Source organism: Hyperolius riggenbachi, chromosome 5 (genome assembly GCF_040937935.1).
Source record: "Hyperolius riggenbachi isolate aHypRig1 chromosome 5, aHypRig1.pri, whole genome shotgun sequence".
Classification (NCBI taxonomy): domain Eukaryota; kingdom Metazoa; phylum Chordata; class Amphibia; order Anura; family Hyperoliidae; genus Hyperolius; species Hyperolius riggenbachi.
The window spans coordinates 140907942-140924164 of NC_090650.1; the positions used below are offsets into that span (position 1 = coordinate 140907942).

Genomic DNA, 16223 nt, shown 5'->3' on the forward strand with positions numbered 1-16223 from the left:
GTATTCTGCCAGGAAAATGTTTATGGCTGTAATTTGCTTATCAGTGAAATTTACTATATTCCCAAAAAGCAGGGGAGGACTGGGACCTTTTGGCCTGAAGGGAAAACATAAACTAGAGGCCCATTTTCACAGCAGCCCAAATGACATCACACATGCGCCCCACGTGCTATATGCTAGTAGTCACGTGGGGCCAATGCAGAAATACAGGAGGGGGGGATCACATAATACATTTTGAGTTACAACAGCTGGGGTTTCCGTCGCGTACATCGTTCGTTATTATCGCACTTGATCGACCACATCGGCCCGAGATTTCCCAGTGTCTCAGATTGATATATTCAACCAATTTCCACCCGAAATCAGTCAAATCTTCGATTGGGCATGCTTGTGGTGGCACAGATTTTCATCCGATTCGATATTATCGAAACGGCTGGTAGATCGGCCATCAAGTTGAGAGATGTACGGCCACTTTAATTCACCAAGGCTCATTCCCCCCCAAACACACACATTTATGTCTTCCCCTTCACCACCACCTCTATGAATCCCTCAAATATGCCCCACTTCCATCTCTGATACCCCCTTCACCAGGCCACCATCTCCCTCAGTCATGCAACACATCGTTACTAACTTGACTCCTGGCACCATGATATCTGTTCTGCTAATTCTTGAAGTTACAGCACCCCCCCCCCCCCCCCTCCTCCATTCTTCTAAAGACAGGACGAAAAGCCAATATGATTTGATCAAAGTGAAAGAATCTGTCAGTAAAAATCGATGCATGTATGGCCAGATTTAGATTTGGGTTACTAATAACAAGATTGGGGTGAATTAATTGTGAGGGTAAGATGGGGGGACAAAGTAGAGAATTACAGAGGAGAGAAAAGGGGAGAGGCAGAGAGGGGAGACAGGCTGAAAGAGAGTAAAGAAGATATTTGCCTCGCCTGGATTGCACTTATTTAGCTTTCCTGTATGACAATAAGACACAACCAGCCAGCACTAGGGGAAGGGGGGAAACAAAGGTGAATGAGGGAGAGAGACTGAGAATAGCCTGGAGCAGAGATTATCTGTATTGCAGCCACATCACACAGAGGCTACTTGCCTGTGACATTACTCGTGTCCCTGCCAATCTATCACACAAGTCCTGCAAGCAGCCCTTCTGGAGTCTAGGGACTATCTGCAAGCAGCCCTTCTGGAATCTAGGGACTGTCTGCAAGAGACTGTCAAAAACCTAGAGAATACCTTAGGTAGCTGTGTACATGCAGTCATTTTAACAATGGTGAGAGACCAGACAGATTTTTTCCCACAAACCCTGCAGGCAAGCCTCTGCTCTGCATAATGCTGTGTTACCAGCTTGCCCTCCCTCTAATTGCTATGTTATTGGGCATTTATTTCCATCAGCCAGCTAGCCTAGTGGTTTACATTGCCCTATACAAAAAAACCTGAATGCACCAGGCAGCTCTAAATCATTAAATGAGTGGCTGCCTGGGGGCAAATCTCCCCCCTTCCCAGTTTTCCCCTTCTGACAAGGTACCAACAATACAAAAGGTGTCAATTGCATGCCTGAAAACGAAATCTTTCAGGCAGCAATAAAACAGCCTGGTTATTAATATGTTTTGCACTGTACATACACATTTATCTCATGTCACATGTTGCCTCGGGTACACTTTAAGAGTTTTCATGTAACACACAGGAGGACACTGTGCTTGTGTTCTTTGTACATGGTTTTCCACTCACTGTGTGTTTACAAAAGCAAACAAAATTATTATTTTTATTTCAAATAATCCTGCAGATGTGCCGAATGCACAAGTTTAACATCTATAGTCACCTGAACAAACTCAGCCCATCCATCCCCCATAAGAACAAACGTAGGGAAGGTGAGCAATGACTCAGCCATGCCCCTTTCCCCTTCCCATAGGATCAAATGGTCAGAGGGTGTGTGTGTGTGTGTGTGTGTGTGTGTGGGGGGGGGGGGGGCAGCTTGATTTGTCTGTGTTCTCCTGACAGGCAGCAGATCCCAACATGAGGCCGGCCTGCATAGATATATTTAGTCATAGGAATTTAGAGTATTTAATAGCGATGGAGAGTGTAGCTGAGAAGTACAAAAATAGTGGAGATCTGCTTTAAAGGTCATCATATGCAGCTTTATATAAATGATTCCCATCCATAGAAACATTAATTATACCTGATTTTAGCAAGCAATTCGATCTAACAGATATCCCTCAAGTCTGCTGTATTTTCACGTTTTTTGCGATTGCCATAAAAACAGTATCATCTACAGATACATCCTTACTTGGTATCATACAGGGAGTGTAAGACTGATCTGTATGAAACCAGAAGAAATACTACATGACTTTTTGGCCGATATAAACTTCACAAAAACTGCAAGTGTAGGAATATAAAATGATCAGAAATCAGACTAGTCTGTTATCTTTCCTTCATCACCCAATAATAACGAGAACCTAGCACGGGTATGAAAACGGAATGGTTTGCTTCTTCTTGTGCTACTTGTTGGCTTTATCATTTTCTTGATTTGATTCATCCCCACTTCCCATCTCAATGACTTCCACGTTTCCTACCAGCTTGCCGACGACTATTTCACTGCCCTTGTCAGATCCACCACTCTCAATATCGGATGGCACCTTCTGATATAGAGTTCCTGAGAAAGGACTGAACCATCCAGGGGAGAAGCTACCACCAAAAGCTTGCTTCATCCCAACCCAGCTGCTACTTTTTTCCCACGTTGGGGATGCGGATGCCTTCTTAAGCTTTTCTATGCCCTGTGGATTGGAAAAGAAGAAATAGAAACATGCAAACATGGTGTTAAAAAGTAGCTGCTCAGAAAATTCACATATGTCCAGAACAGTTTACACAAGCAGAGCACTATTTGACATTAATCAGAAATGTATTATGTGAAGCACAAGCAACTTCAACTGCCATAATATATACAGTATATCTACAGTGGCATAGCAACAGGAGAGGCAGAGGTTGCGACCGCACCAGGGCCCCAATAGGGGTCCTCCTTCATCCATCTTATTAGCTTTTCATTGGTGCTATGCTGGTAATGAACACCTCTATATGTAAATTGAATAGTAGTAATCCTTAAAGGACTTCCGAGGCGAGGACAACAATCTATGTTTACTCAACTGGGACTTCCTCCAGCCCCTAGCAGCCATTTCAGTTCTCCGTCACAGCCCCAGTCCTCCTCGGTGTCCAGCTGGCCGCCCGTAATGATCGGCGGGTTTGTCAGGAGGGTTGTCTCTTCTGTGCCTGTTCTGGGCCACTTGTACCCAGGCCATCGGGTGCGTACTGCATCTGTGCAGTAGTTGAGGACCTAGGCTGCGGGGAGGGACTTAAACGGCTGCTAGGGGCTAGAAAAAGCCCCAGGTGAATAAACATAGTTTGTTGTCCTCGCCTCGGAAGTCCTTTAACTGTTTTCTTACTTGTATTATACCTCTCTGACACTGAAACTGTCCTTGGTAGGTTTTGGGGCTTCATATCAACAGAGTTCTTGGGGCCCCATGTTAAGCTTGCACAGGGGGCCCCAAAGCTCCTCAGTTATGCCACTGTATATCTACACTGTTTATGACACATCCAAAAGAACAGGTAATAATGTAGTAACACAGGTGTGAACCACTATGCTGTATTGGGTTTGACCCTCAGACTAACATCCATTTTCCATTAATGTGCACATGATGTAAACATGAGGTTCATGCAAATCTGCTAAATTATTTCTGCAATCATAAAATCACCGACAAACTGAGTACATCATTCAGAAGTCCTGCGTGAGATTCTTATTCTCATTTCTGAGATCTCTTTGCCAAGTTCCCTGGTGAACTAGTACACCTATTTGCAGTAAGCTAGTCCTTTAAAAGGTTCATACAAAGACTTAAAAAATCTGTAAAAAAGAAAAACAAAAAAAGTTACCGTAATAGCATTCCTATATAATTCCTAAACCTAACCCTAGATTTATACAGGTCATTGCTATTTATACTGGAGACTGGATAGGATTACAATGTTCTGATTTGTCAGAAGCTGACGAGGCACAAAGGAGAGAGATCACTGCAGAACTGGGCATCTTTTCTGCTTCCTAGACTGTAAAAAGCCCACATTGTTGGGCGAAGGAGACTAGGTGCCATATGCAATTCAAGTTTTCTCCTGAGTTTTCTCCTAGGCGACACTTTCACATCTTGTTATAAAATGCCTTTGAAACCACCAGCAAGTAAGACATTACTCCGAATGATTTTGACAGTACTGTTCACCAAGGTTTGGGCACTTTTTCAATTGTAAAATGCTAGAAAAAGTTATTTTAAAGGGAATATGACTATTATATCCTAGGAGATAACTTAGGAGGAAAAGCTAATTGCATATGGGCCTAGGAAGTTCCATTCCTCAGCCAGGTAAAGAGGCAGAACTGTGAACCATAATGGGTCATTAAAGTCCCCTAAGGTTATTTATCATATGTTTTTTTCTTGCAAATTCACAAGAATAGGCATGACTGTGTGGACAGCAAGGGAGAGTGACAAGGTACTGTTCACTGTAAAGCTGATTTAACACCATTAACTAACTTCTTCTAATAAGCTCTTAATGCGAGATTCCAAAGAAACAGGACAGTTTCTATTTAAAGTAAATTTGTCAAAACAAAAATAGTCATATGTGCCACTGTTTACATTGAAAACTCCTGGACTACTGTAAGCAGCAATCTTACATAATTACATAGAATTCAGTTCAATCAGAAAGCTTTGCTTAGGAAAACAGAAGTGTACTACTTACAATCGGTGTAGCTGGCACACAGAAGTTCACCCTATTAAGTCAAGCATTATCTTCTTCTACACTTGGAGATGCAAGAACAACAGACTCAGTGCTATCTTTATGTGACAAAACTCACTGATCAGGCTTCCTGGGGAGAATGCATATATCCTGTTCTTTTTTAAACAATAGTTTGTTCTTATAAATTATAATTTTGTGGCTAATCTATTGGTGTAAAAGGGAAACAAACAAAAGGTAAATTCTGACAAATTCCACTTAATAGTGGACCTGAACTCTTGCACAGGACAGAAGGAAAACAGAGATAAATGCACCCTGTATGTATTTAAAGAGCTTAGCCTGTTTAATTCCCCCTCCTTTGTGTCTAATCACAATTTGTAATTTAATCTCTCCCTGGTGTCACATGACTGCCACGGCAAAGATGGCAGATAAGATCATTTGAAAGCACAGGCTGTTAACAAGATGTCTGCTTCCATGAAGCAGGAAGTAGAAACAGTGCAGATTTATTTTAGGATTTGTATCAGCTGTAACAAAGAAAGTTTTTTTTGTTTGTTTGTTTTTTTTTTTTAAAGGTTATTATGCTGTTGTGTATCTTTTAGAGCAGAGAGGAAGTTTAGGTCCGCTTTAAATCAGAGTTGCATTGTTAGATGAAAGGAACCACAGTAATTAAGTTGATCAATTTAGTTTAAATAATTAGGAAGATGCACACTCTTCTACCTGCAGACACTTTTTTTCAATAAAAACACCAACAGACACACCTGTAAACCTTGTACATATGCACGAGAGGTAAGTAGCCAGGCAGGGATCAGGACGAAATGCAGGGCGAAGCTGCGTAGATGCTTTTTGCTAGCCTCCAGGCTACCGATGTGTTCTGTCGCTGTCCGTGGGTAAGAAAGACCAACTGAGCAGTGCAGGAGGAGGGTCACGTGGTGGGCGGGTTGAGTGGGGAGAACAATGCTCTCGGCCAGCACTCAGCTAAGTTGATCCATTGGTTTGATCGCTGGCTGAGGTATTGAGGGCCGCTGTACTTACACTAGAGTCTGGACAGAGGCGATCAATATCAGCCAGCTCAGCCAACTTTTAATCTAACTTGTGTATAAGGCTTAATCCTTCACTAGTGATGATTGACTGCTAACCTGCAAATTAACTAAACCAAGGAGAGGGAAGTTGGGTCAATTAAATTGCTAAATAATTAACACAGCTGCTTGTTGCATAAATCAATTCATACAAGCTACGATTTGCAAAACCCAAATTCTGCCTCATGCTTAAGGTCCTTTTATAACTGGTGCATTGTGATTTGGAACAATCACGCCACACCAAAGCCAAAAAGTCACACCAAGAATTATAGCCATGATACGGCCAAGGAAAAAAAAAAAACGTTCCACTTCCTGTAATGGCCATTGTGATGAGTAGGAGTGTACCGAGACGCAACGCAATGCGGTAAGTATAAAAGGACCCTTAATGATCGGGGGCAGAATTGTTATCACCAAGTCAACACTATGGAGAGGAGACATTTAGCTAAGCAACATTATGGGATGATTTTACTGAACAGTGGCCTAGGAATTTCCATAGTGACTGATATATATATTCCAGATTCCAGTGAGCTCATCTCCTGGGGGCACTTTTAGGGCTTGTTTAGCTGTATTCACTTTCATACTGCGTTCTGTGGTGTCCCTGCCACTCATAGGACCTCCTCCCATAACTTACTGCAAGTCATCACTGGTTTCTGCCACTCCATAAAAAAAGCTGACTTGTCCTGGAGATACAGGCCCATCCCGGTATCTGGCACCATCACTGTGCAACGCCATGGCTGGATATCTCCACTGCATGCTGCCATATGTTGGACTGATAACACAGCTGTGACTATGAGGTGGGGGGAGTCCAGGAGCAGTGGGCAGCAAACTATGGGGGGGTGCACTAGAAGAAGAAGGGAGATCAAAACCCTATGGTGAGCAATCGGTATGCTTAGGAAGAACAGAGATAAGGTCCATAGAGAACACAATGGGCATGATTCACAAAGCTTTTTCACCTGTTTGAAGTTAATCAGGAACAACTAACTTTGAGTGATTATTTTGCTTGTAATTGTGTTGAAAGGTTATTCTTTATCAATTAGGTGATAAGTAATGTATTAGAAGTTTTGTGAATAGAGCCCAAGGTTGAAAAGAGGGCAGAGAAAAGTATCTGGTAGGAGGATCTAGTAACAGAGGGGGTATATTATTATCTTCCTTACTCACTACTCCATCTTGTGTTTTTTCCCCCAACCCCTTAAGAGACTGTAAATACACAAGGGAAGGGCTTCCGCCCATATTGTTTCTTGGAACTGCTGTTTATTTATTGGAGAACAATGTGTATTAAGTGTCACACTTATGTTGTACTCCCTTTGTCTTATGCACCCATTTCTTGTATGTATAATGTACAACGCTTTGGAACATGATGGCGCTGTACATAATTCAGTAATAATAATATTTAAGGCAGGGTCACCAAAGCCCCACCCCAGTTGGTAGCCAGATGTTCCCCTTAGCATTAGGCAACCCTTCCTTAGTATAGGTTACCAGCTGTTCCCCCAGTATTAGGCAACACCCTTCCCAGTTTAGGTAGCCAGGTGTGCCCCCAGTATTCGGCAGCCCCCTCTCCCCAGTTTAGGTAGCCAAGGTGTGCCCCCATTATTAAGCAGCCCCTCCCCAATTTAGGTATCTAGGTGTACCCCCATTATTAGACAGCCCCTCCACAGTTTAGGTAGCCAGTATTATTCTGCCCCCCTTTCCGGTATAGGTGGTAGATGGGACTCTATCCCCCTCCCTATGCATAGATGAAAATCTGCTGATCCCTGCCTACACATACTGGGTCACATATCCCTGACTAACAAACACTGGGCATATATACCCCTGCCTACATATTCTGGGCACCTGATCACTCTCAGATCTGCATGCTGACCAATATTCACAAGGCCAGTGCCAGCACCAGTACCAGCACCAGCTCCCACAGTGCCAGTAACACCACTGAACCAGCACCAGCTCCCACAATGCCAGTTACACCACTGACCCAGCATCAGTACCAGCACCAGCTCCCACAGGGCCAGCAATTCACTGAACCTACATATGCTGGGGCAGCCAGCTCATGGCCTCACGCACTAGGCCTCCCCCACCAGGCCCAGGCGGAGGGCAGGTATTCCACTCCGGGCCCCCACAGCCTAGAGTCTTGTCAAGGGAGGACCTACTATACTGGGAAACGAGAGCCCTCTGTTATACGGTCAGTGGCAGATCCCTGCGTGACACAGTCAGCTCCCACTTTGACCACCAAACTAGCAGGGTCAACAGCGCCCCGAGGAAGCGGCGCCACAGGGGGTGCAGGGCAGGTGCCCTGGTACAACTCAAAAAGAAAGGGTACCGCTTCCCCATCCCCGCCATCCTACTAGCGAATGTCTGCTCTCTCCCCAACAAGGTAGACGAGCTGCTCCTACTCCGACAGTAAACCTGCGATCGGAAGGACCACCCCAGTTCTCTGCTTCACTGAGATCTGGTTGAACGATGGCATCCCCGACAACCTCCTGCTGGTGCCAGGCTACAACCTCCTCCATGCCGGCCGTGATTCCTCCCTCTCGGGGAAAAAGCGGGGTGGCGGGATATGTTTCTACATAAACTCTGCATGGTGCACTGACAACTCCATTCTCAGCATTAGCTGCTCCCCTGATGTCGAGATCCTAGCCGCCATCTGCAGGCCGCAATTCTCGCCCAGAGAGTTCACATCCTTTGTTCTTGTCGGTGTTTACATTCCTCCCAATGCTAATGCAAAGCAGGCCCTGAGCACACTGAGCGACTGCATCTCCCGGTGGGAAACCTTGCATCCAGGGGCACTCCTAATCATACTTGGAGACTTCAACCACGCAAACCTGAATCAAGAACTGCCAAAGTACAAGCAACATGTCACTTGCCCCTGCAGGAATGATCGCACCCTTGACCACTGTTACACTGTCCACAAGAACGCGTACAAGGCTGCCCCAGGTGCTGCTCTGGGGAACTCCGATCATAGCCGAATCCATCTGATCCCCACCTACAGAAGGCACCTTGATACCATCAAGCCAGTCGTCAGGTCAAACAAAAAGTGGACAGATAAAGTGTAGAGAAACCGAGAGCCCAATATAGTGTAGTATGTTAAGCATAAATGAATTAAAGGTTATCGTGAGAAAATTATACTCACAAACATGGGTTACCACACAGGCAACCACTGTATAGGCAGGTGAGGAGATTAGACCTGTCCTCACTCAGGGATAAGAAGTCGCTCTCTGTAGATGCGAAAGGGGGTAGATCACCCCTCCACCAGGGGTGGACACGGTATAGCAGTAGGAGAACAGAGGCGCCAGCAGGATAAAAGTGGATAAAAACTTTAAAATTTGCTGGGAGGAAGTGGTGGACTTACCTCCATAAAGCAGACACGAAAGACTGTCTGAATAGTAGTCACATTTATTAATTAGTACCCCAAAACAGTGCAACGCGTTTCGCAGGCCCAGCCCGCTTCATCAGGCAATAAAAATGGGGACAAGACAGAATTTCAGCAATAGCAGGTGTAGCGCCTCAGCGCCTCAGGTGTAGCTGGGCCTGCGAAACGCGTTGCACTGTTTTGGGGTACTAATTAATAAATGTGACTACTATTCAGACAGTCTTTCGTGTCTGCTTTATGGAGGTAAGTCCACCACTTCCTCCCAGCAAATTTTAAAGTTTTTATCCACTTTTATCCTGCTGGCGCCTCTGTTCTCCTACAAAAAGTGGACAGAGGAGGCAAAGCTGGAGCTTCAGGCAAGCTTTGACTGCACGGACTGGGCAGCACTGGCAGCTCCCTCCCTGGAGGAATGGGCAGAGAATGTCACCTCCTACATCAGTTTCTGTGAGGACACCTGCATACCAACCAAGACTTTCAAGGTGTACCCCAACAACAAGCCTTGGTTCAACAGCAAGCTGCGATGGCTCAGGAAACTGAAGGAGGTGGCGCACAAGTCCGGTTCCCTGGAGGAGTTTAGAGCTGCCAGAAATGACTTAAATCGGGAACTAAAAAACGCAAAGAGGGCCTTCTCGGACAAGTTGAGCCTGAGCCTCCAGTCCAACAACTCACGGGAGGTATGGAAAGGCCTGAGGGCAGCTACGAACCTCAAGCCCCCGCACCAGCAAGCAGCCCCCAGCACCAAACTGGCCGACGAACTCAACGAGTTTTATTGCAGGTTCGAAAAGCTACCCAAGCAGCCCGACACGACAACGGCCACGGACAATGGGGCGCACTCCCCCCTACCTGTCCCGGGAGATGGCGGTGACGCGCTGATTGCAGTCTGTGAGGAGGAAGTACTACGACACCTACGCAAGCTCGACCCTAGGAAAGCACCAGGCCTGGATGGCGTGACGTCGATCTGCCTAAGGACATGTGCAGACCAGCTGGCCCCTGTACTCACCTCCATATACAACAGATCTCTTATGGTGGGCAAGGTCCCCTCCTGCTTCAAGAGGTCCACGATTATCCCAGTCCCCAAAAAGACGGGTAAATCTGACCTCAACAACTACAGACCAGTGGCCCTAACCCCCACCATCATGAAGATCCTTGAACGGTTGGTCCTTGCCTCCATGAAGCACTCCACTAATGCCCTCCTTGACTCACATCAATTCGCCTACAGGGCAAACTGGTCGGTGGAGGACGCCACCAACATCAGCCTGGCGTACATTACTGAGCACCTCGACAGGCCCAACTCCTACGCCAGACTACTGTTCTTGGACTTCAGTTCCGCCTTCAACACCATCCGCCCTGACATCCTGCTGGCCAACCTTGCACAGCTGGGAGTACCCCCCCCCCCCCCCTCTGCAGGTGGATCGGGGACTTCCTTCTCAACAGAACGCAGAGGGTCAAGCTAGGCAACTGCTACTCTGTCGGTTCTTCAAGCTCCTTCCATTGGGCCGCCGCTACAGGGCTGTCCCCACCAGAACCTCCAGACACCGGAGTACCTTCTTCCCCCAGGCGGTACTCCAACTGAACTCGAACCTCACATGACAACTTGTGTTTCTGTTCATTCTGCATATAACCCCCGCTTGACTGTATGCCCCTCACAATGTTCATGTTTATGTAGCCCTCACTACGCCATATGTATGCAAGTCTATGTATGTATGTACAAATGCCGTGCCATGTGCTCCAAAAACAATTCCGGGTATGTCTCTGGCATACTTGGCGAATAAAGCCGATTCTGATTCTGATTATGAAATAAGTTACTCACCTGCTCTCACTTTCCAGTGACAATCTCCCTGCATTCATGCCACAGCGTCGCTCTTCACGTGACATGCTGACAAATGCTGGTGGCAGGTCACATGACTCTTCTGTATCCGTGGAGACCTGACGCTTAACATGCAGCTGCAGGGAGATTGGTGCTAGAACCTGAGAGCAGGTGAGTAAATTTATGCTCCACTCGCAACTCTGCAGAAGGAGCAAGGGAGACTGAATCCAACCCTGTACTGGCAGCCTGTATTAAATAAGCTGAACAGGCTGGATACGGCCTGTACTTTGCCAATAGCAAACCTTGGAGGAGGCACTGTGCTGTGCAGCCAACAGGCAGCTTCAGACTGATGATAATGATTATGTCTGTACTAATCTAAAACAGGGGACCATGTGTGGCCCCAAAACAGTTGTCATTCATGGTGCTTGGACAGGTGCATTGATACATTTAATAAAAACGCTTCTGCTTTTGAAAAAGCCAGGTGTGCTAACAGTTTTTTGGACTTTTTCTGACAATACAGGCATCGCTTTATACCTAGGTTATGCACCTGAACATACTGTAAAGTGTGCCACACCACAACTGCCTACTGAACCTGACAGCAGGTGAGTAAATTTATGCTCCGCTTGCAACTCTGCAGAAGGAGGTAGGGAGGCTGAATCCAACCCTGCACTGACAGGCCATGTTAAAAAGATGAACAGGCTGGATACGGCCCACACTTTGCCCATAGCGGATCTAGGAGGAGGCACTGTGTTATGCAGCCAACAGGCATCTTGAGACTGATAATAAGGTGAGGTTTTCAAGCTGCTGTGCACAGGGTCGGACTGGGACACTAACGGCCAACCAGGAAAGTTTCAGCCTGGGCCTCCCCTCAGGACATTAGACTATAGCAGGGAATAGATTATGAGCTCTTCTGAGGACAGTCCATAACAGGGAGATGGCGCACGGTGCAGCAAAAAAAAAAAAAGAAAAAAAAAAAAAGGGGGAGTGGCCATGCACTGGAACATGGGTGTGGTCATGATGGGTCATGGGCAGACCAAAAAATACACAAAATAAATAGCGGTGTTATTCACAGAGAGTGGGTCTGACCAGATAAATGTTAGATAAAATAATCAAGTAGTTACATGCCTCATGATAATTCATCAAGTAGTTAAATGCTGCTAAATAAAAATATTTAGTAGTCACACACCTCCAGATAAAACAATTAACCACTTTAGCCTTCAGGATATAGCTTCTACGTCCAAATATGCATGCTGGACGTAAAAGCTACGTTCATGAGAAAACGGAGCTGCCGGTTTTCGCAGGACCGGAACCGCCGGGGTGCGCGGGCCGCCTGTTAGCCGGAGATCAATGAATGGGAAAGCAGTTCCCATTCACATACCTCCCAACATTTTGAGATGAGAAAGAGGGACACTTAAGCCACGCCCCTGCCACACCCCTTATCACGCCCCCGCCACACCCCTAGTCACGCATACCATAAAGATTTCCTAAGAAAAATATGTGGTTTTAGAATTCAAACCACACTGGTCCTTTCTATCCTGGTTAATTTTCCTTCATATTTACATTTTGAAATTAGTAATATATCAATTTAAAGTATCTCCACAGTATATGTAGCCAGGTGTATAGGTGTCCCCAGTAGATGTAGCCAGGTGTATAGGTCTCCCCAGTATATGCAGCCAGATTTATAGGTCTCCCCAGTATATATAGCTAGGTGTATAGGTCTCCCCAGTATATGTAGCTAGGTGTATAGGTCTCCGCAGTATATGCAGCCAGGTGTATAGGTGTCCCCAGTATATGCAGCCAGGTGTATAGGTGTCCCCAGTATATGCAGCCAGGTGTATAGGTGTCCCCAGTATATGCAGCCAGGTGTATAGGTGTCCCCAGTATATGCAGCTAGGTGTATAGGTATCCCCAGTATATGCAGCCAGGTGTATAGGTCTCCCCAGTATATGCAGCCAGGTGTATAGGTCTCCACAGTATAAGCAGCCAGGTGTATAGGTGCCCCCAGTATATGCAGCCAGTTGTATAGGTCTCCCCAGTATATGCAGCCAGGTGTATAGGTGTCCCCAGTATATGCAGCCAGGTGTATAGGTGCCCCCAGTATATGCAGCCAGTTGTATAGGTCTCCCCAGTATATGCAGCCAGGTGTATAGGTGCCCCCAGTATATGTAGCTAGGTGTATAGGTGTATAGGTCTCCCCAGTATATGCAGCTAGGTGTATAGGTCTCCCCAGTATATGCAGCTAGGTGTATAGGTCTCCCCAGTATATGCAGCCAGGTGTATAGGTGTCCCCGGTATATGCAGCCAGTTGTATAGGTCTCCCCAGTATATGCAGCCAGGTGTATAGGTGCCCCCAGTATATGCAGCCAGTTGTATAGGTCTCCCCAGTATATGCAGCCAGTTGTATAGGTCTCCCCAGTATATGCAGCCAGTTGTATAGGTCTCCCCAGTATATGCAGCCAGGTGTATAGGTGTCCCCAGTATATGCAGCTAGGTGTATAGGTGCCCCCAGTATATGTAGCTAGGTGTATAGGTGCCCCCAGTATATGTAGCTAGGTGTATAGGTGTCCCCGGTATATGCAGCCAGGTGTATAGGTGTCCCCAGTATATGCAGCCAGGTGTATAGGTGTCCCCAGTATATGCAGCCAGGTGTATAGGTCTCCCCAGTATAGCCAGGCATATAGGTCTCCCCAGTATATGCAGCCAGGTGTATAGGTGCCCCCAGTATATGCAGCCAGGTGTATAGCTGCCCCCAGTATAAGCAGCCAGGTGTATAGGTGCCCCCAGTATATGCAGCCAGTTGTATAGGTCTCCCCAGTATATGCAGCCAGGTGTATAGATGTCCCCAGTATATGCAGCCAGGTGTATAGGTGCCCCCAGTATATGCAGCCAGTTGTATAGGTCTCCCCAGTATATGCAGCCAGGTGTATAGGTGCCCCCAGTATATGTAGCTAGGTGTATAGGTGTATAGGTCTCCCCAGTATATGCAGCTAGGTGTATAGGTCTCCCCAGTATATGCAGCTAGGTGTATAGGTCTCCCCAGTATATGCAGCCAGGTGTATAGGTGTCCCCGGTATATGCAGCCAGTTGTATAGGTCTCCCCAGTATATGCAGCCAGGTGTATAGGTGCCCCCAGTATATGCAGCCAGTTGTATAGGTCTCCCCAGTATATGCAGCCAGTTGTATAGGTCTCCCCAGTATATGCAGCCAGTTGTATAGGTCTCCCCAGTATATGCAGCCAGGTGTATAGGTGTCCCCAGTATATGCAGCTAGGTGTATAGGTGCCCCCAGTATATGTAGCTAGGTGTATAGGTGCCCCCAGTATATGTAGCTAGGTGTATAGGTGTCCCCGGTATATGCAGCCAGGTGTATAGGTGTCCCCAGTATATGCAGCCAGGTGTATAGGTGTCCCCAGTATATGCAGCCAGGTGTATAGGTCTCCCCAGTATAGCCAGGCATATAGGTCTCCCCAGTATATGCAGCCAGGTGTATAGGTGCCCCCAGTATATGCAGCCAGGTGTATAGCTGCCCCCAGTATATGCAGCCAGGTTTATAGGTGCCCCCAGTATATGCAGCCAGGTGTATAGGTCTCCCCAGTATATGTAGCCAGGTGTATAGGTGCCCCCAGTATATGTAGCCAGGTGTATGGGTGCCCCCAGTATATGTAGCCAGGTCTATAGGTGCCCCCAGTATAGCCAGGTGTATAGGTGCCTCCAGGAAGGGAGGCAGCCAGTGAAAGGGAGTTGGTGGCAAAGCGGCGGAGAAGGGGGGAAGTCCCCCCCCCCCCTTACTTCACCTTGGTGCTCCCTTTCCTGGCTCTCCCTTCCGGATTAATTTGTCTCCTCCGATGGCGCAGCGGCAGAGTGATAGCGGGCGGAGAGGACTTACCGATGTCCTTCCAGCCGGCAGAGGGAGCTGTGATCTGTGCGCCGCTAGTCTGGTCTTGATTAGACCAGACTTGCGGCGCACAGATCACAGCTCTCTCCGGCGGCTGCGTAACAGCGGTAAGTCCTCCCCGCCTGCTGTCAGCCGCTGCGCCATCGGAGAGAGACACATTAATCCGGAAGGGAGAGCCAGAAAAGGGAGCACCAAGGTGAGGGAAGGGGGGGGGGAGACTTCCCCCCTTCTCCGCCGCTTTGCCACCAGCTCCCTTTCACTGGCTGCCTCCCTTCCTGCGCAAACAGTCCGCCCCTGCGTCTGACCCCCCAGCCAGCCGGGACACTGGGGGGTCATAGCGCGATAGCGGGAGAGCCCTCCCAAATCGTGCCAGTCCCGAAGAAAATGGGACGGTTGGGGACTATGCATTCATTGATCTAAGTCCATTAGAACCATCCCTGGCTTTTACGGAGTTATACATCCCCTCTTCAGTTCCTGCAAGTATGCTTACAGGAAGCCAAAAGAAAAAAAAATTGCCATATTGTGGCCAAACAGTAAAACTACATCTACATACATTTTTATTAAACTGAATAGACATTTTTACATTTAAAGTTAACGGTTTACCTCCCACACACCAACAAATATTTCAATAACATTTTTAATTAGAAAAAAATTACAATAAAAAACAAAAACAAATAGTTACCGAAGGGTCTGAACTTTTTTAATATGCATGACAAGAGGTTAAATTACTAATATTTTTTTAAATTATAAGCTTGTAAATAGTGATGGACATGAAAAAAATGCACCTTTATTTCCAAATAAAATATTGGTGCCATACAATGTGATAGGGACATAATTTAAATGGTGTAATAACCGTGACAATTGGGCAAATAAAATACGTGGGTTTTAATTATGGTAGCATGTATTATTTTAAAGCTATAATGGCCGAAAACTGACAAATCATGAATGTTTTCCATTTTTCTCTTAATATTCCCGTTAAAATGCATTTAGAATAAAAGATTTCTTAGCAAAATGTACAACCCAAACAAAGCCTGATTGGTAGCGGAAAAAACAAGATATAGATTATATCATTGTGATAATTAGTGATAAAGTTATTGGTGAATGAATGGGAGGTGAAAATTGCTCGGATGCGTTGTAACGATTGTGGAATTATTTCCGTGGTCAGCGCACAAGATGTGCGCTGACACTGCGGAAATCCTCCATAAGCGTGTAATTTAACAGAACCCAGCTATGGTGCTATGCACCTGTAGAGGGAAATTCCCACCGGCAGATGGAGCTGTGGAGTGCAGAGGAACACAGCCTCTGCCCTGCCACAGATGCCAGTTGG

General features: G+C 46.5%; 1 protein-coding gene across 4 annotated transcripts in view; it reads right to left on the reverse strand.

The window, feature by feature from the left end:
• Nucleotides 1-1968: 1968 nt before the first annotated feature.
• The window catches only part of ZDHHC3 (zinc finger DHHC-type palmitoyltransferase 3), a 321718-nt gene continuing 307463 nt past the window's right edge, over nucleotides 1969-16223 (reverse strand). For all 4 annotated transcript variants that reach the window (XM_068236325.1, XM_068236324.1, XM_068236326.1 and 1 more), the window contains one exon: nucleotides 1969-2771. In XM_068236325.1, the coding sequence (XP_068092426.1) occupies nucleotides 2496-2771 (276 nt within the window). In that variant the 3' untranslated portion in view covers nucleotides 1969-2495. The remainder of the gene's footprint in view (nucleotides 2772-16223) is intronic.